At 40.0% G+C, this 27448-nt stretch overlaps 2 protein-coding genes across 2 annotated transcripts in view; both read right to left on the bottom strand.

The window, feature by feature from the left end:
- Positions 1 to 19571, bottom strand: part of LOC100030416 (collagen alpha-5(VI) chain) — a 128470-nt gene extending 108899 nt beyond the window's left edge. Inside the window, exons 1-3 of the mRNA XM_007505116.2 lie at positions 19415 to 19571; positions 3145 to 3238; positions 638 to 1231 (exon numbers count right to left, since the gene is read on the bottom strand). Of these exons, the coding sequence (XP_007505178.1) occupies positions 638 to 1231; positions 3145 to 3205 (655 nt within the window). The 5' untranslated portion in view covers positions 3206 to 3238; positions 19415 to 19571. The remainder of the gene's footprint in view (positions 1 to 637; positions 1232 to 3144; positions 3239 to 19414) is intronic.
- Positions 19572 to 20107: 536 nt separating this feature from the next.
- The window catches only part of LOC100030437 (collagen alpha-4(VI) chain-like), a 202575-nt gene continuing 195234 nt past the window's right edge, over positions 20108 to 27448 (bottom strand). Inside the window, exon 37 of the mRNA XM_056800678.1 lies at positions 20108 to 20228. Coding sequence (XP_056656656.1) covers positions 20108 to 20228 — 121 coding nt within the window. The remainder of the gene's footprint in view (positions 20229 to 27448) is intronic.

Consider the following 27448-nt stretch of genomic DNA (forward strand, 5'->3'; position numbering starts at 1 on the left):
ATTTGGACAATATTTTCAATGACTCTAATCTACTCACTATCTCAAAAGTCCATACTCTTAACACTAGGGTTTGTTTGTTTTTTTCACCAAGAAATGATAGACAGCATAAATCATGTGACAAAACTACCCTCAAAGACTCACGATTTTAAATGACCCAAAGAGCAACAGACTAGGCTCTGGAATATAATCAACAATAATGTTTATAAAAAGGGAATCAAAGACATGTAGGACCAGAAAAGAAAGTAGGCTGACCATACAAGAGCAAAAAAAGGATAAGAAATGAGGAGTTTGAGTATTGCTCTAATATCTAGGAAATATGGAAAGAATCCTAGGAAACATATGGAAGACTTAGAGAAATAAATTGAGAAGAGTCACACATGATAAACAAAAAAAGGTAAGTGGGCTGCAATTTATACAAATGGAAGGAATGACTGCATGATAAGACCACAGACCTATTAAGTAGTCAACCAACAAACACTTATTGAGTACCTACTCTATTTTTAGGGATATGGATTGCTACAGGGAGAAATAGAATTTTGATATATTTTATCTATGCTGCTTTCAAAATTTTTTAAAGAACTCTGATTTCTCCATGGAATCAGACATCTCTGCATATAACTTCTGGTAATTTACTCACCAACTTCATCATCATCTTGTATTATTTCCTTGTGCTTTATGGTTTCTTTAATGATCCTGGTCATGTTTTCAGAAAATATGCCCACATTTCTGGCTGTCCTCAGGTTATAATGATATTGAGAAGTGGCCATGGCTTTTAGGTCTTCTTCAGAAGCATCTTGTATCCCCAGGGAGATGATTTTCACTCCATCTCTCCTCAAGGCTTCTGCAGGTCCTTCCACATCATCCTCAGATTTGGCTGAAGCCAGGACAACTAAAATCTGGGGAAATAATTTCTTGTCTCTTCCATTTTGTGACCCTGAGAAAAAGGTTGTGTGAACTTTCTTTAAAGCATTGCCAATTAGCAGGGGCCCACCAATGTAGTCAAAGTTCTTTTTGATGTGGTTCGCCATGGCATTCTTGGTATTGTAGGTGTTCAGCAGGAACTCCTCATATAGATCATCACTGTATTGGGCAAGGGAAATACGGAATTTGTTTGGTTCTATGGGTAGAGTGTTGATCATCTTGTTTATAAAGGTTCTCACAAAGGGAAAGGACTTGCTTCCCAGGTGATCAGAGCTATCTACCAGGAACACAACATCAGCAAACTCAGGGCCTGCAAACCCATGTCAGAAACAAAGAAAAAAGAAGAGAACAAAGTTATTATAGGACCCGGACCTTCATGGACGTAGGGCAATATCTTATATGAGAAACACCGTCATTTTGGATATAGACCCTAAATGCAAGCAAAGTATTATGCCACAGTCATATCCTAGAAAGTTGTGCTTAATATTTTTAATTCTTTCTCACCAATGGGGGAATGGTTAAACAAATTATAGTATATGGATAAAATGAAATACAATTGTGCTGTAAAAAATGATGAAGGGAATGATTTCAGAGAAACTTGGAAGACTTAATGCAGAGTGAAGTAAGCAGAATTAGGAGAACAATTTTTAATATAAACATTGTGAAAATGAACGATTTCAAAAGATCTTAAGAACTATGATTAATGCAATGATTGATCACAATTCCAGAGAACTAATGATAAAGAATGCTGTCCAACAAGCAGCTAAGTGGTTCAGTGGACTGAGTTGGGCCTAGAAACAGGAGGTCCTGGGTTTCAATATGGCCTCAGACACTTCCCAGCTGTGTGACCCTGGGCAAGTCACTTAACCCCCATTGCCCAGCCTTTACCACTCTTCTGCCTTGGAACCAATACATAGTATTGATTCTAAGATGGAAGGTGAGGATTTTTTTTAAATGCTGTCCAATTCCTGCCAGGGAGAGAATGAACCAATATGCAGAATGAGATACCTATTTTCAGAAATGGCGAATATGGAAATTTGTTTTGCTTCTTTATGCATATTTTATAGGGTTTTGATTTTTTTTTTCACTTATGGTGGGAGAGGCAGAGGGGATGATAAAAGGAGAGGTGGAGGGGGGGAACCATGATAATTGAAAAAAATTAACAAACAAAAAGGAAGCAGGGGGCTTGTTTTTTCTTAACCCTACACCAGTGACTCTCAGTATTTGTTCATAATTTAGAACCACCAATCCTTGATGAAATGTTGAAATTAGGCCAAGGTGGCACAACTACAGAAAAAAAGAAAGCTTTTCCTCAATGATCAATGAAGTGGACTCTGAAAGTTGGTTATGATGAGCAGCACTGCCCAGCCATCCTTTGGAAATGTTCCCAATTTGCCTAAACCTATGTTTTGGTGGGGAGCTTGGGAAATTGTTGAACCCTGGATGAGCTGAATTAACCATGCTGAGGTATAAACAAAATCTATGAGAGCCAGGAGTAGGAGGAGTGACATGCCCTTGCCCTTGCCCTTAAGATGGCCATTTTTTTTGCTCCTGCTGGTACCTAGTATCACTTTATATAGACAGTTGCTCATTAGAATATATTGTATAATATTATGTAAAATTAGTATATATTGTATGAATGTTGGGCTATAACGTAAAACTTTAGCATCAATAACTTCAAGAAGGTTGGAATGTTGCCTTATGGGAAAGGTTTTTAAAAATCTCTCTACTATGATGATCTTTGAAGAAAGGTCGCTATGTCCAATTACAGGACACATTCATTTTGGAAAATGTGGTGAGGAGGGTTAAGTCAGGAGCACTGTAGGGAGAGGGAGAAGTGATGAGTTGTTTTTTTTTTACTTGTTATGTTTCAGATACAATTTAAACTGCTCATTTGTACATGAATAAAAATGCCTGACCAGGAATTGGGAGTCACCTCAATTTCTGTACTTAAACCAGAGAGAGAGAGAAAGACGGAGTCTCAGATTCTCCACAAATCAAGAATTTTAACTGCATCTCTGATATCTTCTAGTGTTTGCATACTTACAATGCAGGGCTTTTATTTTTTGTAATAGACAATCTTTTCGGATTGTTGGGGAGTTTTCCCAGTCCTTAGTTTTCAGTCCATTCCCACCCCTTCCTTCACCTCTGAAAATGTCTCCTCATCCATTCAGGGGTGACCCATGACAAACAGACATTAAGAGAAACCAAGAAGACAAGTACCGGGGCTCTGATCGGCAGATGCTCCAGCCAAGATGATTAAGGTGAACGAGATTAGCAGCATCTTCTTATTGTAGAATGTGTGTAAGCTTGGGTTCTGGGGAGGAAACAAAGTTATTTATAAAACATAAAGATAAATTTACTACATACAGAAATGTTGGCTAAAATAGAGTTTTGGAATAAGATATATCTAGAAAGAATGCATTGAACTATCATGGTGGGGCTCAGAAGTAGACCCAACACTTGGAATATACAATAAAGAAGACAGACAGCCAGATTTGAGGCAGTTATCTCATGTGGTAGGTAAAGTGTGGGACCTGGAGTCAAGAAGACCTGAGTTCAGATACCAACTCAAATACTTATTAGCTGTGTGACCCTGGGTAAGTCACTTGACTCTCTTTTCCTCAGTGTCCTCATCTGTAAAATGAGCTGGAAAAGGAAATGGCAAACTACTCTAGTATCTTTGCCAAGGAAACCCCAAATGGGGTCAGGGAGAATTAGACAGGACTGAAACGACTGGGCAACAATAGGCAGATTTGTATCAAGGGTGGGGAGGTCAGGACTTTGTCCCAAAAGGACATCAGATCTTAGAGGGTGCAAAAATGTTTAATAAAGATTGTAGGGACAGCCGGGTAAGTCTGTAGGTTGAGAGCCAGGCCTAGAGATGAGAAGTTCTAGGTTCAAATGTGGTCTCAGACACTTCCTAGCTGTGTGACCCTGGGCAAGTCACTTAACCCCCATCGCCCAGCCTTTCTCACTCTTCTGCCATGGAACCAATACACAGTATTGATTCTAAGATGGAAGGTAAGGGTTTAAATAAAAATATTGTACAAATGTATAATTATGGCAGTTGCATAACCTGAAATCTCTTCCTCAGACTGTTTAACTCAGTTTTGGATACCCAGGACTCTTCCACCTCCCTCAGCCTCCTCTCTCCTCTAACTAGAAGATGGGAGGGTAGGATTACTCAACTATCAAAACTTTCTTTTATAGAGGGCTGGACCTAGACTCTTCAGCTCACTCTGCACTTTCCATCTGCAGCTCCATCTGCTTGGTTTCAATTCCATTCAATATGGTACTTGCTGATATCTTCCCCAACATCCTCTCTAGCCTCGTTTTATGTGTTGTTTTCCCCACATAGATGCCAAGTTTCTTGAGGGCATGGTCCTACTTTTTCTTGCTTGGGTCCACAGCTTTGGCACTCGATCAATGTTTACTGAACTGAAATGCAGTTGAATCAACTGAATTTTTACTCTTTTAGCAGGGGAGAAACCAGTTAGAAGAAATTAGTTAAATCAGAAAAGTTCTAGAGAGTTCTCTTACTGCCTCCCCAATTACAAACCAGGTGAGTGACTCTGTGCTCTAGTCTTATGCTGCTCTTCCCTGGGAGATTGGCTCCCCAAAAGGAGCCTTCCAGTTTATCTAGATCTTTCTTTTTGAGGACTGGTGACCTGGGTGACCTTCAAAGGTGGTGGACTGGCATTTCCACCAAAAGGGCTAGTGTTAGAGTCTCCTCCCTGCCTAAAAAAGTGTTTCTCTCAGGATACACTTAATGCTGCTTGCCCCAGGTGGTAAAATTGCTAGTTAGGATTCTGTAGACTGACCCTGCCCTCAAGAATTTGCTATGGGAGTGCTGTCCCTCCTCTTCTAATGATGGCCCTAATGACGATTGCTGCCTTTGGAGCTAATATGATGGAGCAAGGACCTATATTCAGTTAGTCAAAAGTTCTTACTACCCCGAAAATATTGCAAAAGTGTTCCTTTTGTTGTAGTCACAATCCCCTTTAAACTGCATGCTGCTGTTTGTGATTGCCTTTTAGATGAACAGAAGGGGAAAAAAGAAAAGAAAAATCACCAGATTGCTCTCCAAACACTTGGATTTGAACTCTAGCCCTATCATTTATTATTCATATGACCAGGAGGAAGTTGCTTGAACCTCTGTGGGTCTCAGTTTCCTCATCTATTAGATGATATCCTCAGACCAGATAACCTCAAATTTCCCTTCTAAATCAAGATCAAAGATTTTATGAAGCCAAAGGCATGGTTTCCATCATGCGCAAATTTGAATGCCAGCCAATACAATAAATTCGTGTAGGATTATGTCAGCTCAAATCTATGAATTTCTGATTAGGAATCCAAGGACACACATCAACTCTCTAGGGCAGGCCATTGCTGAACCATTCTCTCCATGGATACCAAGATGACAAACTTCAATGGCATCTCAGGCACACGTTGTGTCCAAAGGAGAGAGTGCTAACATGAAGAAGAGCCATTTGGCTACCGTTTGGTCTCGCGATTTTCCATGAGAATATGATTCCCCTGTTTCTTCCCCTGTCTCCCATGTAGGTCAACCTCAGTGTAATGGGGAGGAGGAAGGTGGAAATCCCAGGTCCTAGAAAATAAGAGTGACGGATTTATTTTTCTGTTTTCCTGCAAGCTCTACAGTGTCATGTAAACAGTGGGTATTAAATAAATATTTGCTAAATTGACTTGAAAAGCTAGAAGGGAAGTCAGTGACTCCATTCAGTTAAGTCCCTGAAAGTTGTCCTCACATTGCTTCAATGGAAAATTCTGGGAATTCCCACAAGTGCAGCTGAGGATCATGGAATACTGTAGTCTTGAAGGAATTAAAATTGAGAGTCACCCTAAGGACACTGAAGAAATGTAAGATGAGTGTGTTTATAGCAAAGCGTAGTCACAACAAAGATGAGTATGGGGAATGAAACAAAAAGGGTTTCATGAGAGAGGTGCATTCCTAAAAAGCATCATGAAGGAAATTTTATTATTCAGTCTTTTCCGTCATGTCTGACTCTTTGTGGCCCCTTTTGGGATTTCTTGGCAAAAATACTGGAGTGGTATGACATTTCCTTCTCTAGCTTATTTCAAAGATAAAGAAACTGAGGGAAACAGGGATAAAATGACTTGCCCAGGGTCAAAAAACAAATAAGTATCTAAGTCCAGACTTGAACTCAGGTCTTTCTGACTCCATATCTGGCTATTTATCCCCTGCACCACCTAGCTATACCCATGACACACAAAAGTTTCACTCCCCAATAGTTTCACTCAAATAGACCTTGTCTTTCAATAGTATCCATTCAAAGTCTTAGACATCCAGAGGACATCCCTAGTCCATTGATTATATACCATATAAAGGATTTATGGGAGGTTATGAATAAATGTTGTCCAGGATGAGAAGGATCATAAAATCCTACACGTGGATGAAACTTTAAAGATCATATAGTCTAAATACCAAAATTTTACAGATGCAGAAACCACAATGATATCACTTATTCAAGTTCAAAGCATCAGTTCAAACTTGGGTCCTCTGACCCTATTTTCTACTTCAGTCTGTGCCATAACTCACAGATCCATCAATTAGGAAAATGTCTTGAAGTTCTTCATTTTAACTACTTTGAAAGACTTAACTCTGTTCAATATAATGAGCAAACATGATACTCAAGGACCAGTGACGAAGAATATCATCCCCATCTGACAAAGATATGATGGACTCACAGTTACAGGATGAGACACACATTTTGAAGCATGACCAACGTGGGAAGTTGTTTTGCTTGACTATGAAAATTTATTACAAGAATTCTCTTTTTCAGTAGTAGGGTAGGAAAAGGGGTCACAAAGAGAAGAAAAAAGAAATACTTGTTAATTTAAAAAGTAAAATGTAATTACAAATCGTTAATAAGGGGGGAACAACCTGATTAATTTGATTGGAACAATCCAATAAAATAAATGGGAAAGCTTGCTTTAGACTATTCATCCACCAATGCAAAGTACCTTGAAATGGGGTCAGACCAATTATACTGGACCAACAGAGAGAAATCAAACAATTAATAAATATTTATTAAGTGCCTACTATGTGTCAGGCACTCTGTTAAATCTGGGAGATAGAAAAAAAGATAGAGGGCCTTGCCCAGTCTCTCTGAAGAAGGTGGGATTTTAATTGAAACTTAGAGGAAGGCAGGGAAGTCAATAATTAGAGCAGAGAAGGTAGCATGTTCCAGTTATGAGGACAGTCAGGGGAAATGCTCAGAGAGAGTCTTATTCTCTGAGAGAGGGAGTATCTTATTCATAGAAGAGCCAAGAAGCTTGTGTCACTAGATCAAAGGGAATAAAGGATATGTACTAGATAGATAGATAGATACATAGATAGATAGATACATAGATAGATAGATACAAAGAAAAAAAGAAAGAGAGAAAGAAAGAAAGAAAGAGAGAGAGAGAAAGAAAGAGAGAAAGAAAGAAAGAAAGAGAGAGAGAGAAAGAAAGAAAGAAAGAAAGAAAGAAAGAGAGAGAGAGAGAGAGAGAGAGAGAGAGAGAGAAAGAAAGAAAGAAAGAAAGAAAGAAAGAAAGAAAGAAAGAAAGAAAGAAAGAAAGAAAGAAAGAAAGAAAGAAAGAAAGAAAGAAAGAAAGAAAGAAAGAAAGAGAGAAAGAAAGAGAGAGAGAGAGAGAGAGAGAAAGAAAGAAAGAAAGAAAGAAAGAAAGAAAGAAAGAAAGAAAGAAAGAAAGAAAGAAAGAAAGAAAGAAAGAAAGAAAGAAAGAAAGAAAGAAAGAAAGAAAGAAAGAAAGAAAGAAAGAAAGAAAGAAAGAAAGAAAGAAAGAAAGAAAGAAAGAAAGAAAGAAAGAAATAGAGAGAGAGAGAAAGAAAGAAAGAGAGAGAGAGAGAGAGAAAGAGAGAGAGAAAAAAAGAAAGAGAAAGAGAGAGAGAGAAACAAACAAACAAACAAACAAACATAGATAGATGGATAGATGATAGATAGATAGGATTGCTTAGCAGCCGGGAGGGTTCAGTTGAGGTTGTGTAACCCAACTTTTGTAGTAGACCTAGTCAAAATGATTGTGGGATTTTCTCCATTTTCATTCAGCAGTAGGTTACTAGCACCATCCAAATACAGAGTAAGGGACAGACAGGACACTATACATTCCAGTTAGATCTCTATATAGAACAATATCAGGGCAAAAAGAAACCCCAAAGGCACCCAGAGGAACAGAGAAGTATCCATTTAGTTCAACAAATATCTCCATCATTGCCACCACTCCCAACAGCACCAGTAATAGCATCCCCCTATTAAAGCCAGGGGGAAAGAGGGAGGGAGAATGAGAAGCTTGCTAGACTCTACAGTTCCTTATACATGGTAGGTTCTTAATAAAAGTTTATTGACTGATTGTTAGATAGCTAACTGACTGTAAAACATCTTCTACTGAGATCCATTTCTAGCAGGGTAGTTCATACATGCTGATCTTTGTTGAATTATAATTTTACAGAAGTTGGATGAACATTTCCCAGGGGACTGAAAATGTTGGCCTGGATAATTAATAATAATAATAGGTTAAATTTATATAGCCCTTACTGTGTGCCAACCACTGTGCTGAATGCTTTATAATTATTATTTCACTTAATCCTCATGACTTCCTGGGAGTGAAGTGCTATTATTATCCCCATTTTACAGATGAGGAAACTGAGGCAAGCAGAATTGCCCAGGGTCACACAACTATTAAGTGTTTGAATGCAGACTTGAACTTGAGTCTTCTTGACTCTGGAGCCAGTGCTCCTTGCACTGCAAACCTAGCCACCCGTGGATGAACTCTCATGTCCATTCCAGTGCTAAGTTCCAGAAGGGCTGAGGTTGCCAGAATGTGATAAAGAAGGAGTTGGTCCCAGGTACCTCAGAGGCCATCTTATCCAACCCCCTCATCTTACAGATAAGCAAAGGATTCGAATCCAAACCCTCTGACTCTGAAGCTCATTTACTAACCCACTCCATTTCTTTATTCCTTTCATTCCCAGTTGAGAGGGCGCTTTCCATGGTGCCATGTGGCTTCCTGCTTCTCAAAGGTGGCTGGTTAGGACCAAGAGGAAGAAGCAATACCAGGGGATTCCTAACTGTCGCTTCTTTTGGAGAAGTAGGATTTGGGTTACCATAGGAAATTGAAACAGGCTTAGGGAAGAAGTGTTGAAGCAGCAGTTGCAAAACAGAAACTGAGTGGTAATCTATTCTTGACAGTGATCTGCAACCGAAACAATGATGTTATTAGTTGGTGTGCTTGAAATTCAGCTTACTACTACATAAACATTAGCAGGGTTAGGCAAAATAATAACAAAAACAACATTTACATAGCACTTGAAGGTTCTCCTATTTATCATCTCTTGTGAGCCTCTTAGCAATATGGAAGGTCCTATTATTATCCCTAGTTTTTGTTGTTGTTGTTCAGTCGTGTCCAGTTCTTCATGATCCCTTTTTGGGGTTTTCTTGGCAGAGATCCTGGAAAGATCTGCCATTTCCTTCTCTAGCTCATTTTACAGATGAAGAACTGAGACAAACAAGGTTAAGTGACTTACCCAGGGTCACACAGCTAGTAGGTGTATGAGGCCAGGAAGATGAGTCTTCCTGATTCCAAGTCCAGTGTCCTATCCACTTGCATCATCTAACTGCCCAGACTGGGGAAAGGGAAATAAGAAAAGGAAGGCAGACAGGGAATAACTGACTTGTCCAATATTTCGAAGTTAGGAGGCAGGATCCAAACTCAGCTCTTCCTGATTCCAAGTTCAGCACTCTATCTATTGTACATCATCAGGATTTCAGTAGCCAACTCCTTAACACATACTTAAAGAAGAATCTTCTCTATAACCTTTTACTTAAGGACTTCAGGAACCCATTACTTCCCTATGCAGCCTGATCTACTTTTGGATGTTTCTAATGGTGAGGAAGTTTTTCCTGACACTGAGCCCAAACAAGCTTCTCTGAAGTCTCCACCCATTGCTCCTACTTTTGACCTCGGGGAATAAATAAGCAGAACTCTTCTAATTCCATTTTCAATAGGGCAGGCAGTCTTTCAAATACTGAGGACCAAGAACATTCTCCCCTCTCCAGTCTCCAAATCTTCCCTTCTTTAGAAAAAACATCCCAAACATTCCTTCCCCAGATCCTCATGACTAAACTTCACCATCCTGGCTGCCCTCCTCTATAGACCCTCTCCAGCATATATCAATATCCTTCCTTCTCTTCCTCCTCCTTCTAAATCGCAATAGTAACAAAACCTTTACTAACTTTTAAAGTAAGACTCCACGTAATATTGCAAGGAGATGAAAGGTGCAACAGTGGATAGAGGAGTAGGGAAGATTTGTGTTCAAATTCTAACTAACTGTATGGTCCTGGGCAAGTCAAGTAATCTTGTTTGCCTCAGTTTCCTCATCTGTAAAATATGAGCTGGAGAAGGAAATGGCAAACCAGTCCAGTATCTTTGCCAAGAAAACCAGACAAGGGTGTCAGGGAGAGTTAGGCAGCACTGAAAGGACTCAACAATTACTAGACAGTGCAAAGGCATAGAGGTGGGTGGAGTTAAAATCCAGATTCAGACACTAACTAGCTGTTTGACCCTGGGAAAGTCACTTAATCCTGTTTGCCTCATTTTCCTGCTGTGGATATATATAGCTGGATATAATAAGCTGGAGAAGGAAATGGCAAACCACTCCAGTATCTTTGTCAAGAAAACCCCATCCAGAGAAAGAACTGTGGGAGTAGAAACACAGAAGAAAAACAACTGCTTGATCACATGGGTTGATGGGGATATAATTGGGGATGGAGATTCTATATGATCAGCCTAGTGCAAATATCAATAATATGGAAATAGGTTCTGATCAAGGACACATGTAAAACCCAGTGGAATTGCATGTCAGCTACTGGGGGATGGGAGCGGGAGAGGAAGGGAGGGAAAGAACATGAATCATGTAACCATGGAAAAATATTCTAAATTAATTAAATAAAAATTTTAACCCCCTTCCCCCCAAAAAGGAAACTCCAAAACGAGGTCATGAAGAGTTAACACGACTGAGACGATTGAACAACAAAGGGGGTGAAAATATGAAGGGGAATTGGGGAGACCAATCATCATATCTCTTTCTGAGATTTGGGCTGTTCAGACACTCTAATTCCTATTTGGTTAATTAAGATATTTGATACTTTTTGTAGATAATTTCAGTCTTAAAATTTTCAGTCTTATCAACATTTAAGTAGGCATAATAAAGATTTTTTTTAAGTTATGGAGATGGAAGATTTCTAATGCTATGTATGAGAACAACAAGGCCAATTTCACTGAACTGTGTGAAGGAGAATAATGCCCAAATCAGGCTGCAATTGCAAATTAGATCCAGGTAGTGGAGGGTCTTTCATGCTAAACACAGGAATCTGTAAGCCTCCACGCCCTGGCTATAAAAAATATAAGCTGTTATTGCCACCAAGAAACCAAGATGGAAATTACGTATTTGAAGTGAATAGTTTAAAAATAAATTCAACATTAATAACTGGATTCATTTAAGAGGCAAGATTAAACTGGGGTTTTTTAAAAACATATTTCAGAACAGCTCCTAATCGCCAATCAAGCTTCTGAGACCCTGAAGAGAATAACAAAGCTGAGAGAGCAACACAAAACTAAATATACTTGACTCAAGGGAAAGTTCACCTTGACAATTTAAGTTATTGGGCCATTTTCACACTTTTAAACTCTCACAATAACACTGCTGATGGGGCTAGACGTCCTAGTAAATGAACACACAGGGGCTGAACATGAGGGGTTGTGGATGAAAATAAAAACAAGAACAGGTAAATCATTGTTATACTGAGAGTTGTTGCCTTTATTTCTTTGTAGCCCTAATAGTTAGTGCATTCCCTGGCACCTAATAAGTATTTAATACATGTTTATTCTTGTCATTGCACTTATGTATTTGACTTGAATGCTCCAGGTATCTTATGAGGCAGTGAAGCAGCCAATGGATTTTTTGTGGTTGTTCAGTCACAATTAGCTCTTTGTGATGGGATCTTCCTGACCAGAGTGATTTACCATTTTCTTCTTCAGTGGATTAGGCAAACAGAGGTTAAGTGACTTGCCCAGGGTCACACAGCTGGGAAGTGTCTGAGGCCAGATTTGAACTCAAGTCTTCCTGACTCCAGGTCCACTAAGACATTAGCCACCTCCAGTCAGTAGACACAGCAGTGAAATGAAGAGTGAAGAAAATCTAAAGTTTGAAACCTATCTGGTTCATTTAGTAGATATGTGACATGAGCAAGGCACTTAATGTCTCTCAGCCTCTGTTTACACATCTGTAAAATGAGGGGGTAGAATATTAGACTCCATAGCTTTGAAGGTTCCTTCCAGCACCCAGATCTACAAATCTATAAATTGTACCCATAATCCTTTGAAATGATCCAAACAAATAAATCAAAAACTAAGAACAAGAATGAAAATAGAAATTGGGTCACAGCCATAGACAGTGAACAGTGAATTCTAACAAATCATAGAAGTCAATTAGTCCAACATTCTGAAAGAAGGAGAAACAGTCTTGTGAGAGGTCCAATATGACTGCAGTTGTCCCAGGATGTTGTTTATAAGATACCACAGCACCGACAATTGGGCACAAATACTCATGGACTTTGGCCAACAACTTTGGGAACTGAGTGTTGACTCGCCAGAGCCTTCATTGGCCAAATGAACCAGGATCCTTTTCCTAACTGGAGAAACTGGGACATTGGCCACACTGGTTGCTTCTCTGTCAGTTAGCCATAGCCAGAGCTAATTTGTATGAATGTTGTAATCACTACTACTAACATCTACAACAAACACTTATTTAGCCTCTACAATGGACCAAAGATTATGTTACACACAGGAGATAAAAAGACAAAGAAATGGACATCAAAGACTTTATGTCCTTCAAGGGGAATGAGAAGGGTTCTGATGCTCCTTTCTGTCTGGAGACCCAGGGGTGATAAAGTTCATTTAGAATACGTGCTGGCCTTTTTTTCAAAGATTTTGCTAGCCAGCTGATCAAGCCATGAATATATGCTATATAAAAGATGAATGCTTGCTGAACCGTGATCCTGAGACTGCAGAAGATAGTCTTAATCGATCAACAAGGATTTATTAAACACCTACTAGGTATGCTCTGTGTCTACAAGACAAAGAAAGAAATGTTCTTTTCCCAAAGAAACATTGGTTCTATTGTATATAGAAGGAAGGATACATGTAGATTTGTATCTACATGGATATATTCATATATGTATACCTATGTATAAATATACATATTCATAGAAATGTACCTATACAATGGGATAGCTAGATGGTGCAGGGGATAGAGCATTGGGCTTGGAATGAGGAAAACTTATCTTCCTGAGTTCAAATCTGGCCTCAGATACTTACTATCTGTGTGACCCTGAATTAACCTTAACCTTGTTTGCCTCAGTTTCCTCATCTGTAAAATGACATAGAGAAGTAAATGGCCATTCACTCCAATATCTTTGCTAAAGAAAACCTCAAATAGGATAATAAAGAGTCAGCCACAATTGAAAAACAACACCTTTAATATTTATATGCATATATGTATGTATATGAAATAAATGGGAGGCAATTAAACAGGAGAAGGGACTCGTGGCTAGAAGCATCAGGAAATCCTCCATGTAGAAGGCAGTATAAAGGAGAAGCAGTGGACCTCTGCCTGAAAGTTGCTTCCCAATCTTGGGCTTCTATGAGTAACTCCTATTCCCAGACCCAAGTGCTATCCATCCAGAGGGTAACTGGGTCTATTATAGCTTCTCTGTTCAATAACCTGCACATTTCTGGGGTAGAGGGACAAAAGCATCAATGACCTATCATTCCTGGGAAGATTATTTTGTTAGGTATCTGAAGGGTGGATTTGAGAGAGCAGAATATAGCAATGAACGGATTAATGAAGACGCTATTACAATAGTTCATGGAAGAGGTGACCTGAATGTGAGTGATGACAGGAAAAGTGAAGAAAAGATGGATATTAGAGATGGAGATGCAGTATCAGGAGGACTTGCTCTTTGGATATTGAAAGGTGATGAAAGAGAGAGCTGAGTCAGATATGATTGTAGGATTTCAAACTAGTGTAACTGGGGGGATAGTGGCACCTTTCAGAGAAATGTGTAGGTTTATAGAGGAAGAAGATGAGTTCCATTTGGAACCTATCTAGTTTAGTGTTCTGGTGGGACATGGTGCCTAGAAGACATTTAGAGACAGAGGAATAGAGTTCAGAGAGATGAATTAGTAATTGGTCAACACATTGTGCTGAGCACTAAAAAGAAAGACAAAAATCTGGTCCACATCCTTGGGGAGTTCTCTTTCTAATGGGGGGAGATATTCAGACAAATATGTTTACACAAGAGATAATAGAGTGGAAAAACAGTTCTGGAAGTTTTATATGTAGTTTTGATAGTTGAACTTATGGGAGATATTGAGATCTCCAAAGGAGAGAATGTCAAGAAAGGAGAGGAGATGATCTCAAGGGATCCTGAAGCTTATGTCATAGAGATGGATGATCAACCAACAAAGGAGTCTGGAGAGGAATGATTGAGATGGGAAGAAATGTCAACAAAATCCAAGGAAGGAAAAGGTCTCCAAGGAGAGGGAAGCCAAAAGGTAGAGAAAGGTTAAAAATAAGCAGGACCTCATAAGAAAAGACTGTCAGCTTAATTAATTATGAGATTCCCTGGTAACTTTCGAAAGAATTATTTCAGTAGAAGTGGCATAAGAAACTAGATTGCCTAGGTCTGAAGCAGGAGCCAGTGGTAATGAAGTGACTGAAGACTTCACTTTCTAGAAGCTTAGGAGTGAAAAAGAAGAGATATATGGCACAATTGTTTGACCTATTGGTACATTTGAGGAAAGTTTTTGTTTTTGCTTAATGGATGAGGGAGAACTAATATTTCTAATCAATCAATGAGTATCCAACAAGGAGAGACTGAAGATTAAATGGGGTGGGGGGGGGGCATCTAGGTGATTCTGTGGATTGAGAGCCAGGCCTAGAAAGAAGAGGCCCTGGCCTCAGACACTTCCTAGCTGTGTGGCCTTGGGCAAATCACTTAATCCCCACAACCTACTCCTTACAGCTCTTCTGCCTTGGAACCAATACACAATATTGATTCCAAGATGGAAGATAAAGATTTTTTAAATGAAATGTGGGAAGGCTTGAGCCTTAACTTATAAGAAATTGGGCAGGGATGGCATAAAGGGTCCAACTAGAAAAGCTAACCTTGCTAAGGAAAAAGGTCATCCTAGCCTCTCAGACCAAAGCATCAGAAGAGAAGATGAATGCAGATGAAAACAAAATTTGAAAAGTCAAGATTTCCTCAGTAAACAGGAGACTCGATTTCCTTAAAGAATGGAAAGACATTTTGGAACATCTGCTTTTAGCAAGGATGATAGTCAACTGGCCATAAATAAGATGGTTGCCATGAGACTGGAACCACCACTGAGAAAGGCTAGCATGAATTTGTAGCAGTCTCGATGGACATGATTCCTTCAACTTTCTCCAGAAAAGTCAGATCAGCCTAATTCCATGGTCCTCACATGGTTTTCCTTGCCAGTCTGGGTCAACCCTTAGAATTACAAAATGTCAGAGATGGAAAAGGTCTCAGGGCTCATCTACTCTAACCCATTTCACTTTAAAAATAAAACAATAATAATAACAACAACAAAAACCCTGCGGCTCAGAAAGATGAAGTGACTCGAAGGGTTGAATCCATGTCTAGTGCCTTCTACATACAACTCTTTGCTATAAATCCCCTACCAAGTTGGTATGCCCTGCTGGAGGGATCTGAATCTCTTGGTAGGAGTCATGAATGGAAGACGAGGTAGGATCTTAAAGAAATAGGTCATTTTCTCCTAGCCTGGACAAGACTGAAAAAAAGTTCTGAAACTTAACTGAGGATTTTGAGATTTGTGGTTCCAGAGAAACTGCCTTATGAAAGAGACTATTCGAAGAGTCAGCTCTGTGGGGGAGAAATGATGGGTGGCTCCAAAAGATTTGGGGAACTGTTAAGAGTTCTCCCAACAAAGATGGAAAAATCCAGAAAGCAGATAGGTAGAACATGGATCTTTGGAAGGGGGAATTAAGGCTAAGGTATTGATATGGTTTCCATAACACCTACCTGAGAAATGAAGGACCAATGTTCTTCTCTAACAGACAGCAGGAAATGATGAAATACTTTAATTTTCCATTCTTGTTCTGTTTCTGCCTCTGCCTGCAAATGGCAGGTCTTCATTCCTAAATTTCTCTATTCTTTCAAGTTGTTGTTCAGTTGTATTCCATTATGTCCAACTTTTCAAGATCCCATTTGGGGTTTTCTTGGCAAAGATATGAGAATGGTTTTCCATTTCCTTCTCCAGCTCATTTTGGATGAGGAAACTGAGGAAAACAGGGTTCAGTGACTTACCCAGGGGCAGCTAGTGTCTGATGTAGAATTTGAACGTGACCTCAGAGCCAGCATTCTGTGTACTATAGTGCCACCTAGCTGTCCAAACTGTTCTTAAAGACTTAAAATGTGTGTCTTTGAAAGCATTTTCCTTTGATACAGAAATTTTGATAGATCATAACTGCTTTGTAATTTTTCTGTATGAATTCCATGCTGGGGAAAGGTCAATGGAGGATATCTGTGAATAGCTGGGTTAATGCAAAAAGGAATTGTTGTCTATTGGTTTAGACTTCTGTCCTGATGGTCAGAGTTTCATTCTGACTTGGAAATTCCATGAGATTTAAGTTTGAAAGGCTCTTATGTAGATAACATTTATGTATAACTTTTTATAACCTTCCCAAATAGAACAAAAGTGGACCCAAACTTTCCCCTCCCTTTTCCCAAGGTTAAAATAAGGTGGTGTAGCAATCAGTTAACCTTAAATGCCACAACCAAACTTCCCAACTTTGAGCAAGGGTTGTAGAGGAATGTCAAGCAAAATGCTCCTGATCCATGAGTAGAACAATAGAGGATAAAGGCATGGTTGGAAAGGATATGTTATCCACGGGGAGAAGGGAATAAGAAGGTAGAGTACCTTGCTTTCCACTGTACTTGTTCACTGCCTATCAAATAACCCTAACCCTACTTTCCTCAAACTCATACGAATCTCTCCCAGGTGTAAGAGAATTTGAAAGATGCCAAAGAACTGAAGCTGAAACCCAACATCAAGTAAATTTAGATGCTCTATAAAATAAGTTATGGTACTTTGATATTTCCAGAATTCGATGCTTACTGTAAATATTATAGGATTAAAATGCCATTATTTATCAAAGGTACTTTGAACTTGGAAAAGAAAAAGAACAACATAAAATGATCACAAAAACTTGACATGAGGCGTGAACATATTTTCCTGTAAGATTCTTTAAATATTAAGGATTTACTCATTAAGTATTCAACAACAAGCTCACTCACTGTGTAACTACAAAGAAGGCAGGGAATTGTCTCCAAATATTTATTTTGCACAAGCTCACAACATTCCAAGAGATTTCATCATATTTCACTAGTCTCAGGGGTTCTTTTCAAACTGAAAGTGATTTTTTAAAAAACAATTTGTTTAAAATCTTTTTAGATTCTTTAAGTTAAAAATAGCAATTCCTTGCCCACTATAAAAATGACATCATTTTTTACTTTACAAAGTTCTAAGGATATGAACTTTCTGACTATACACTATATAAAGGACTTTGTAGGAATGTTTGCTTTTTTTTTGTTAATGTTTGGAAGTAATGCCAAAACTATGCATAAGAAAGTTCCTAATTTCATAGAATCACAGAATCTCCCAGAGTTGGAAGGGATCACATTTTATTCAGTACTTTATCCACTGTGCCACCTAGCTCCCCCATAGAACAGAGACTTAAAACTGGAATGGAACTTAAAAGCCATATAGTCTGATTCCCTCCTTTTATAGACTGGGAGGCAAATAGAGGTTATGTGACTTACCTAAGGTCACACAGCTAGCTTCACTCAAGTCTTCCAACTCTAGGCTTGGTGCTTTATCTACTGCACCACCAAATTGGCCTGAAGATAGCCTTGGTCAGGTGCAGGTGAATAGACAGGGAGGAATGATTTGTAGATTTAGTAAATCTCTAGCCCTAAGTTATTTCTCCCATCTTAATGTCTAAGAACTCTAGACATTCACTAACATTCCATGCAGATAAAGTAGCATTAGGTAGAAAGATGTTTTGATAAAGGTATCATTTACATTGACGAATGGTCTCAAACACTTCACAAAACCATGACTCCCTGTTACTTTAGGTAACATAGAGAAGAACTCTACTTTCACTATGAGCCTACACCAAACATGCTACACCTGTCTAACATGCCAGGTCACAGGCTCACAGATTTAGACCAGAAAAGGACCTCAGAAATAACAGATTCGAACCCCTATTACAAAAGAAGAAATTGAGCCCCCAAACAGGGAAAATGAAGAGCCCAGGATCTCACCATTGATAAATTGAATAAAAAAGGCAGAATCTGGCCCAGAAGACAGGTCATCTGATTTCCATCCAGGTCTCTTTTCATGGTATTTGATTTATTAGTTTATTTTGTCTCACAAGGAACATCCAGTTTCTGACAATTATAGTCTTTTTTTGGGGGGGGGAAGCTAAGGAGCCGCTTGGGGGAGCAGGAAGGGGAAACATTAAAACCATTTTTCTGTATAAGAGAAACTGCATCACCCAGACACTTGGTGACACTGAAGCTTCTCCCTTTTCCCCACTGCAAAGCTCCCCTAAATGCATAGATACTGAAAATGGACATTGCTGGATTGTCCGATTTCTCTCCCAAAGGCAAATTCCCAGGAGCCCCAAGATTTTCAGTCTTTCCTTATTGCAGGTTGCTCTGAGCCCACAATACTCAGGTATGGCTTCCTCGTTGCCTCCTGTCATAACTCTTTGGCTTCATAACTATGTGGCTATAGATCTCCCGAAGTTGTATACCCACAGCCTAGAGCTGGAAGGGACTTTGGAGATCAGTTAAAGGAGCTTTCATCAGCCCTCTACTATTTAACCAAGTACTGAGGATACAAAGATTACTCAATTCACCCACCTTCCTCATTTTACAGAGGAGGGGACTGAGTTCCAGAGAGAAATGACTGCCTTAAGGTCCCACAAATAGTTAATAGTTGCGACTGGATTGGAACTAAAGTCCTCGGCTCTAAACCCGGTGCCCTGGGCTCGTGGACCATCCAGACAGCCCAGAGTGGTTCACTGGGAAGAGCAGGGACCCTAGGGCAAGAGAATCGAGGTTCAAATCCCACACATTCTATCCCCACGTCCCCAGCAATCTTCCTTGAACCTTAGTTTCTTCATCAGAAAAAAACGAGATCTTCCCACTCTTATTCCAAACGCGAAGTAGGATGTTTGACGAGGCCACATTTCTTGTCCGAACCTTACAGAGGCACTCACCCAATTACCTCGCCGGCCTTCTCAGCCCCATACCCGGCTCCCTGCCTCACTCACCAAGCGTGGGATTCACCTGGGACCACGCAGAGGCCAACAGGGCGCGGGGCGCACGTCTCCCGAGGGCGCCTCGGCGCCTGCCTCCAGACCCCAAAGCTTTATCCACACGCCTCTCCCCGCCCCACCCTCCAAAGCTCCTGCTGCCAGGGTTCCCAGGGGGCGTGAGGGGCAGCTTGGAGAAAGGGCGGGGAGGGGAGAGAAGGGGAGGGGAAGGGAGGGAGAGGGCGCAGTTCCAGGGCTGGCGGTGGGGAGCATTTGGCGAGAAGGGCGAGGCAGAGAGAAGCCTGGAAAGTTGTTTTAGTATTTTTCTAAAGGCCAGCTAGCACTGACCCTATTGCCCCGGGCCAGGCCTAGCTCCACCCGTGACTCGCTGCAGTTTTGGCTTTGGAGGCGTTGAGTGTCTTCTTGTCTCCAGCTGTTGGATCTTTTCTTTCAGCCGCTGTTTTCTCGGAAGCTTCCCGGGGCCCTGAGCCATGCTAGAAGTCCCAGAGTTCCTGGGAAACCCGGGGCAGTGCTGGACAGCGGCCAGAGGCAGCTCTAAGACTGCGGAGAGGAAGGGCATCGACTCACTGAGGATGCACTTGGACCACCTGCCAACCAGGAAGAATTTATTCCAACAAGAAAGGAATCCTTTAGGATTAAAGATTTCATGTGGAGGGACCTTCAGAGGCAATCGAGTGCACCCTCCTCGTTTTACAGATGGAAACCGAGGCCCGGGGAGGCAAACATGACTTGCCGGTGATCACAAAACCAGTAGATGGAAGAAGCAGAATCGGAACCGAGGTCTTCCGACTCCAGCTCCTTAGCCTCCCCTCTATAGAGATTCAGACAGGCCCAGTCACAGACTCCAAAAGCTGAGCCGGGACTTCAGAACCCATCGATTCCAAAGCGTAACTGAAAATGCCTTCCCACAACAACCCACCTGACAAATGCTCACGTTTGTCTGGGAGCCTCCTGCACAGCTCATACAATCCTAGAGTTGAAAGAGACCTCAATGGCCATCCAACCCAACCCCATTATTTTACAGATGACCCTTAGGTGATGGGAAACCAAGTGGTTTTGTCCCAGGTCACATTGGCTGCATACACCAGAGATGCACTTTTAAAAAAAACCTTTTGAAGGAGGCTTTTTGGACAGCTCTTAAATCCTTCCTGACTTCAGGTTCAAGTCTTCTTCTTATCGATTTCCACTAATTGATCCTAGTTCTGCCTTCCGTCTTTCCCAGAATATCTGGAATTCCTCTCAATGGCCTTCATATGATGACAGGTTGCTATGAACTGGCCTGAAGTCTCCTACTCATTCTGGCAACCTTCCTCTTGATATTCTCCAACTTAACAATGTTCTGTCTAAACAGTGGTCCCCAGAATTCAGTACAATTCAGGACAGAATTCAGTACAGACTACATTCCAGGTGTAGTCCGATTGTAAACAACACAATAGGAGCATGACCTTCCAGGAAGCTGTATGTCTCCAAGAAGCTCAAGCTCCTGCTGGCTTCTTTTGACTGCTGCAGCTCAGTGTTCATGGGCAGCTAGCTGGTACAATGGATAGAGCACTGGGTCTGAAGTCAGGAAAACTCTTCTTTCTGAGTTCAAACCTGATCTCAGAAATTTACTACCTCTGTGACCCTGGACAAGTCATTTAGTCTTGGTTTGCCTTGATTTCTTCATCTGTAAAATGAGTTGGAAAAGGAACTGACAAACCACTCCAGTATCTTTGCCAAGAAAATTCCAAATGAAGTCACAAGGAGTTGGATACAACAGAATAACAACAAAAACTTTAATGGTCACTTGTGCTGAGCTTGTACTCTGCTACAAAATTACTTTATATGTTTTTAAAATAATTTATGGAAGCTTATTCAAATAACAAGATTCAATAATCTCTCTTCCTCCTATTCAGTTTTGGGCTTATCCCACTTTACCATGCAGATGTACTATCATTCCCAAAAGATAAGGTCAGATCTTATCTCAATTATAAAATGACATCTTATTATAAGAAATAGAAGTGACTCAAATGCCTTCACTTAACCAAGGAGGAAAGTAAGATCTAGAAAAAATTGTGACTTAGGAAAATATTGCTGGAAAGGACTGCAAAGGCTAATCTAGTCCAAATTCCTCATTTTATAGATGAGGAAACTCAGACCTAGAGAGATTATATGACTCATTCAAGAATACATCGGTAATGTCATAAGTGAGACAAGCCCAGGTCTTATGATTCAAAACTTAGACAATCCATCAATAAACATTTATTAGATGCTTGTTATGTACCAGATACCCTGCTAAGTATTGAATGTATGAATACAGGTAGATAGTCCCTTCTCTCAAGGTCAGTCTAATAGGGAAAACATGTCAACGATTATGCCAAAAGCTATAGACCATGTAAATTGGAGATAATAGAGGGAAGGGACTAGATTGAAGGGTATCTAGAAAGACTTTTTGAAGAGCATGGAATTTTATCTGATGTTTGAAAGAAACTGGAGAAACTAGAAGACAAACATGTGAAGGGAGAGCATTTTAGGTCAGCCAGAGAAAATGTGTGAATCAGGAGATGGAATGTTTTGATCAGAAGCAAAGAGGGCAATGTCATTGGACTGAAGAGTATATTGTAGGGTGAAAGGTATAAGAAACCTGGAAAGGTGGGGCTGAATAATTAAATGATTTGATCTCCAGAGGCTTTTCTGTATGATGTTGGAGATGATAGGTGTAAGACAGAAAATCAGATCCAGCATGGCAAAAAGAACAACTCAAGTGGGGAAAGGGCAAGGAAGACCCAAGATTCCAGAAAGGAACAGATGAGCTGGGAGGATTCAAAAACAGTCACTTCACTTCTTCTTGGGAGCTCTCCTAGAGTTCATGGTCTGAGGGAGGACCTCTGAGATAGAGAATCTCTCTGGACATTGACTACCTTCCAGTGAATCCCAAATCCCTCTATTCCAGCTGAAGACAATAAAAGTAGATTGGGACTTTGTAGAAAGCCATCTACTAAAGAAGATTTCTCTCTATCCCCAAAATTATCTTTGAACTTCATTTCACAGCTAGACTAGATTAGGAGAAAGGACAGCCCAAACAACTGACCAAAAGAGGATCAGGCAGACAGCTTGAACCCTCAGGATTTGGGGGGGGGGGAGTCAGTTGTTAGCTCATAAGGATTCCCATTTCCCACATTCCTCATCCAACAAACCCATTCTCCCTGTCTTGTGTGTCCCCAAGAATAAAGAGTTATCCTTTTAGATCAGATATGCTTACTTCCTAACATCACTGAAGGGGACTGAAGCTTTGGAGAGAATTATACCTTTCTCTCCAAGGAGGAGGGTTATCTCCAGACCAGGACTTAAGAGTAACCCAGGTCTCAAATGGGAGAAGGGACAGTTGGGAGGTTGGGGAAATCCAGAAGCAAGAGAGTTACCCTGCTTCTCAACACCAGCCAAGATTTAGAAGGGAGGCATTGGGTCAATTCTCTGGGACCTTCTCCTCCTGTCCTTAGCCTCCTTATTCAACCTAATCTCTGAGGTGACATACTCTGATCCTCTAGAAGACAATTTGTGCTGCTTTCCCAAAGGGTAAGAGAGGGGGGCTCAATCTACCCCCCTCTCTCCATTTCTTTAACACTTTCATACCCCTCTCTCTCTCTCTAGTTCCCCAGTGTGAGTGTAAGTGACCTCATTCTGGTCCTATATTACATGGGCGGCTACTGAAGTTTACTGAATAGAAGGGTGGGGTGACATGGTCAGACCTACATCCTTTTGGAAGATTACTTTGGCAGCTGATTGGAAGATGGATGGAGTGTGGAGAAACTGGAGGCAGATGGACCCATTGGCAGGCTATTGCCATTGTCCAGGCATTAAGTGATGGGGACATGCACAAGGATGGTGACAGTGTCAAAGGAGATAAGGGGGGGGGGGTGTTAGATAGGAAATGCTACCCGGAGAAATATCACATAAGTAAACCTGATAGGCCTTGGCAAAAGATTGGATATAAGAGGTAAGAGTCATGAGCTGAAGACACCTAGAGGCTAGACTACAGGAAGGATAATGATACCCTCAGCTGTAATAACAAAATTCAGAAGGGAGAAGATGTGGGGGTAAATACAGTGAATTTAATTCTGGACATTTTACATTTCTGATTTCTAAAGGACATTCAGTTCAAGATGCTGAATAGACAGATGGAGACTGGAGTCAGTAGAGAGATTAGAGCTGGATTTAGTAGATCTAAGAATCATCAGCATAAAGACAATAATGGAGAAGAGATGGGAACTCAGAACAGAGTAAGATACAGGAGTAAGGTATCAATGGTGAGCAGGCATGTCTTTGATGAAGACACAGCAAAGGAGACTGAGAATGATGGGTCAGATCAGTAAGGGGACAAACATAATAGAATGATATCACAAAAACCTAGAGAGAAGAAGAGGAGAAAAGGGTGATTGACAATGCCAAAGGATACAGAGAAGTTAAGAAGAATGAGGTCTGAAATTAGTTGGGATGGTTGAAGATGAGTATAGAGACAAGATGTAAGAAGAAAGGAATTGGAGGAGGAAACATGTAAATAAATAGTTACATATAACATACAAACTGAATCAAAGGAAGGTAATCTTAGAAGAAAAGTGATTGGGGAATGTCAATAGACCTCTAGCAGAAGATGTAGTTTGAGTTTTGAAAGAAGCCAGGGATATCAAAAGAGAGGTTAGGAGAGAGGACAATCAGTACAAAGGCATGGAGATGGGAAATAGAAGGCTGCGAGTGAGAGTCAACAAATAGGCTATCACAGCATTGAAGAATGCATTCAGCTCAATTATTTTTCAGTCATGTTAGACTCTTCATGACTTCATTTAGGGTTTTCTTGGCAAGGATATTGAAATGGTTTGCCATTCCCTTTCCATCTTGTTTTACAGATGAGGAAACTGAGGCAAACAGGATTAAATGATTTGCCCAATGTCATATAGCTAGTAAATGTCTGAGGCCAGATTTGAACTCAAGAAGATGTCTTCTTGACACCAGGCCTGCTGCTCTATCCAGTGCACCACTTAGCTGACCCAAGAATGCATAGAAGGGAGTAAACGTAGGAGAAGATTGCATAGATAGGAAAGAGCAAGGGTGTGAAGAGCCTTAAATGATAAACATGAGACTTTATATTTGACCTTGAAGGTAAGAGGGAAAATGGAGCTAGATGTGATCAGACCTGGACTTTAGAAAAATCATTTTGGCTGTTGTGGGGAGGATATATTAGAGTGGGGGGAGATTTGAGGCAATTAGACGGTTATTACAATAATCCAGGCAAAAGGGATGAAGGTCTGAACTATTGTAAAGACTGTGTGAGTGAATGGAAAGTAGGGGATGTATATAAACAATGTGGTGGTAGAAATGATAAGATCTGGCTACTTACTGAATATTCAGGATAAGTAAGAGTGGACAACTGAGGACAACATGAAAAAAATATTCAGGTAAAAATTAAGTACTTTTAGACTCAAAGGACAGTTGTTTTTTTATACTTGGTTATGATATAAAAGAGAAAAATATTAAGGAAATCTTTTGTAGTTGTAGGGGATCTGACCAGGAGTAGCCTGTTAAACTTAATAAGATTAAAGATTGAGTCTTTTGTTCTGACTTTAAAGGCATTTCTCTATAGAAGCTATAGTCAACATATTGAGATGGCATTTCCAAGGAGAAATGTGGGAAATGCCCTTGGCCTGAGTATTCAGTGGCTCACTGATTGAACTACAGATACTCCATAGCTTGATTGAATCACATCTACTGCAGATGTAACCTGCACTCTTGGATGTAGGCCTTTAAAGGGCATAAATAAATAAGGGTGGGAGTTCTGTGGATCAGAGCCAAAGGACAATACAGAGAGTCGCCCTCAAGCTGAAGGGAATGAAACCTATATATTCTCATTTGCCTTTTAAAGTGTGAATCTTAAAATTTCTCAGACTCTACCTTGGAACATTTGGTTAAAGCTATTCCCCATTTAAACAATGGAGGTACTTGATCAGGAATGCATTGGGAACTTTAAAATTACTCCACCCATACTTAGGCATACCTTAGGGGAAGATAAAGTTGTAAAACTCCTTAGTGAACAATGAAGGTACTTATCTCATACTTATAGTGAGGCCAAGCCCTTAAGCTGGGTCTATTTTTAGATCTAATACAAAAGGGTGCTAAGTACCTATGAAGGTCAAATTAATCACTAAAATGTCAGGCAATTTACAAGGGACAAGCTTAACAAAGAGGTGTGAACTTACTCAGAAGATATAATCTACCCAGAAAAGGTGAGAACTAAAAACTAAGAATGGGCTATCCTAGGAAAAGCATCTACTGTGATTGGTTGATGTAAAAATTTAGGGGAGGTGACACAAGAGAAAATTTTCTTTAAAAGTAAAGAGCTTAAGGCCTCTAAAGGTAGTTCAGCTTTGGTAGCTGAATTGGAGGTCAGGAGTCAGAGGAGGCTGCTGGGTCTCTGAACGCTAGAGTTTTGCTTGGAACAAAATCTTGTGGTGAGTGATTAAAGACCGACTTGGTTTCTCTCTTAAAGATAAAGCCTTTTCCTACTATTTCCTCTTACTCTGTCTCTTTCCCTTTCCTTAATTCCTCCATTTCTATTAATTAAAATCTCCATAAAACCCAGCTGACTTGGGTATTTCATATTTGGGAATTTTTCCCATGGCAACCACTTATTTTTGATATAAATTCAAGACACTAAGATTATCTTTACAGTTTTGGCAATTCAAAGTCTTGAACCCATATTTTCGCGGTCACAGTTTATGGCAACCACTCTTTTGTCTATAACAAAAGTGTCCCTTACTCCTAGAGATGGCAGCTGTAGAAATAAAATGGTAGCACCTCATGAGAGATTAAAACCATGGAAAGACAGAGTATGTCCAGAAGTTCTTGAATCATAGCCCCAGAAAAATAAGGAATCACACAGCTCCAGAGATGACATCAGTCAAATGAAGTGGTAGAAAGTAACAGTTCTTAAACCCACCCTCTTGAAAAGAAGAGAATCATCTGTATAGTCATAGTCTCTTCCATCTTGAAGAGACTCCAAAGGACAATGTCATGATGTAGAACTACTAAAACTGTGATTCATTGGGGAAAATGTTCACACTCTAGAAACTCCAAGTGCCTTTCTGTCATAGGGCATTTCAACCACAGAATACTTGGTTCCTGGCTATAGTAAATGTTTTTATAATTCCATTTCTTTTGTTGCTTCCTTCTTTCTACTTCCTCTCTTTTCTTCTCTCTTTCCTTCCCTTTCCTTCTCTCTTTATTTCTCCTTTCTTTTTCCTTTCTCTCCTTGCTTTCTTTCTTCTTTTTTCTTCCTTCCTTCCTTCCTTCCTGGAAATTTGTATTCTTGCTCTATTCTACTCTCATCAAACCACATTTAGAGTCTTGTCTTCAATTCTGGGTTCCATATTTTAAGAGTAGCATTAATAAACTAGAGAGCTACCATAATGTAGGAAGAATATGGATTAGTTGAAGTAACTAAAGATGATTACAGAGGGGAAGATATGGGATAAATGATTAATATCTTTTAACATTTGATTACTTAATCAAATTTAATTGCTTCCACTCATACTGTGGAAAAGGGATTAGGTCTGTTCTTCTTGAGCTCAGAAGGGAGAATTCAAGAATACTGGGTGAGAGATGCAGAAAAGCAGATTTAGGTTCAATGTAAGGGAGAAGATGCCAATAATTTGAGCTATTCAAATGTAGAATGGACTTCCTGAAAAGGTAATGGGGTCCTTTCTGTTCAATAAGAGGATGGGGGACCATTTGTTGGGCTTGTTGTAGAGAGAATTCTCAGACAAGTTAAGATTCAACTAGATGGAATCTAAGTCAGTTCCTTTTGAACTTTGAGATTCTATTTATTCCAAAGATCCTTTTCTTACAATAGCCCTGTAAGGGAATCATCTCTAATTTCCAGAGAAGGAAACTACAGTTATATGATACAATGTGACTTCCACAGAATTATATTTTCTAAAGAAATTCATCATATGAAATCCTACCTCTACCAAGAATTCCCTTTGGCCTGTGGTAGTAATT

This window comes from Monodelphis domestica, chromosome 5 (assembly GCF_027887165.1).
Source record: "Monodelphis domestica isolate mMonDom1 chromosome 5, mMonDom1.pri, whole genome shotgun sequence".
Lineage (NCBI taxonomy): Eukaryota > Metazoa > Chordata > Mammalia > Didelphimorphia > Didelphidae > Monodelphis > Monodelphis domestica.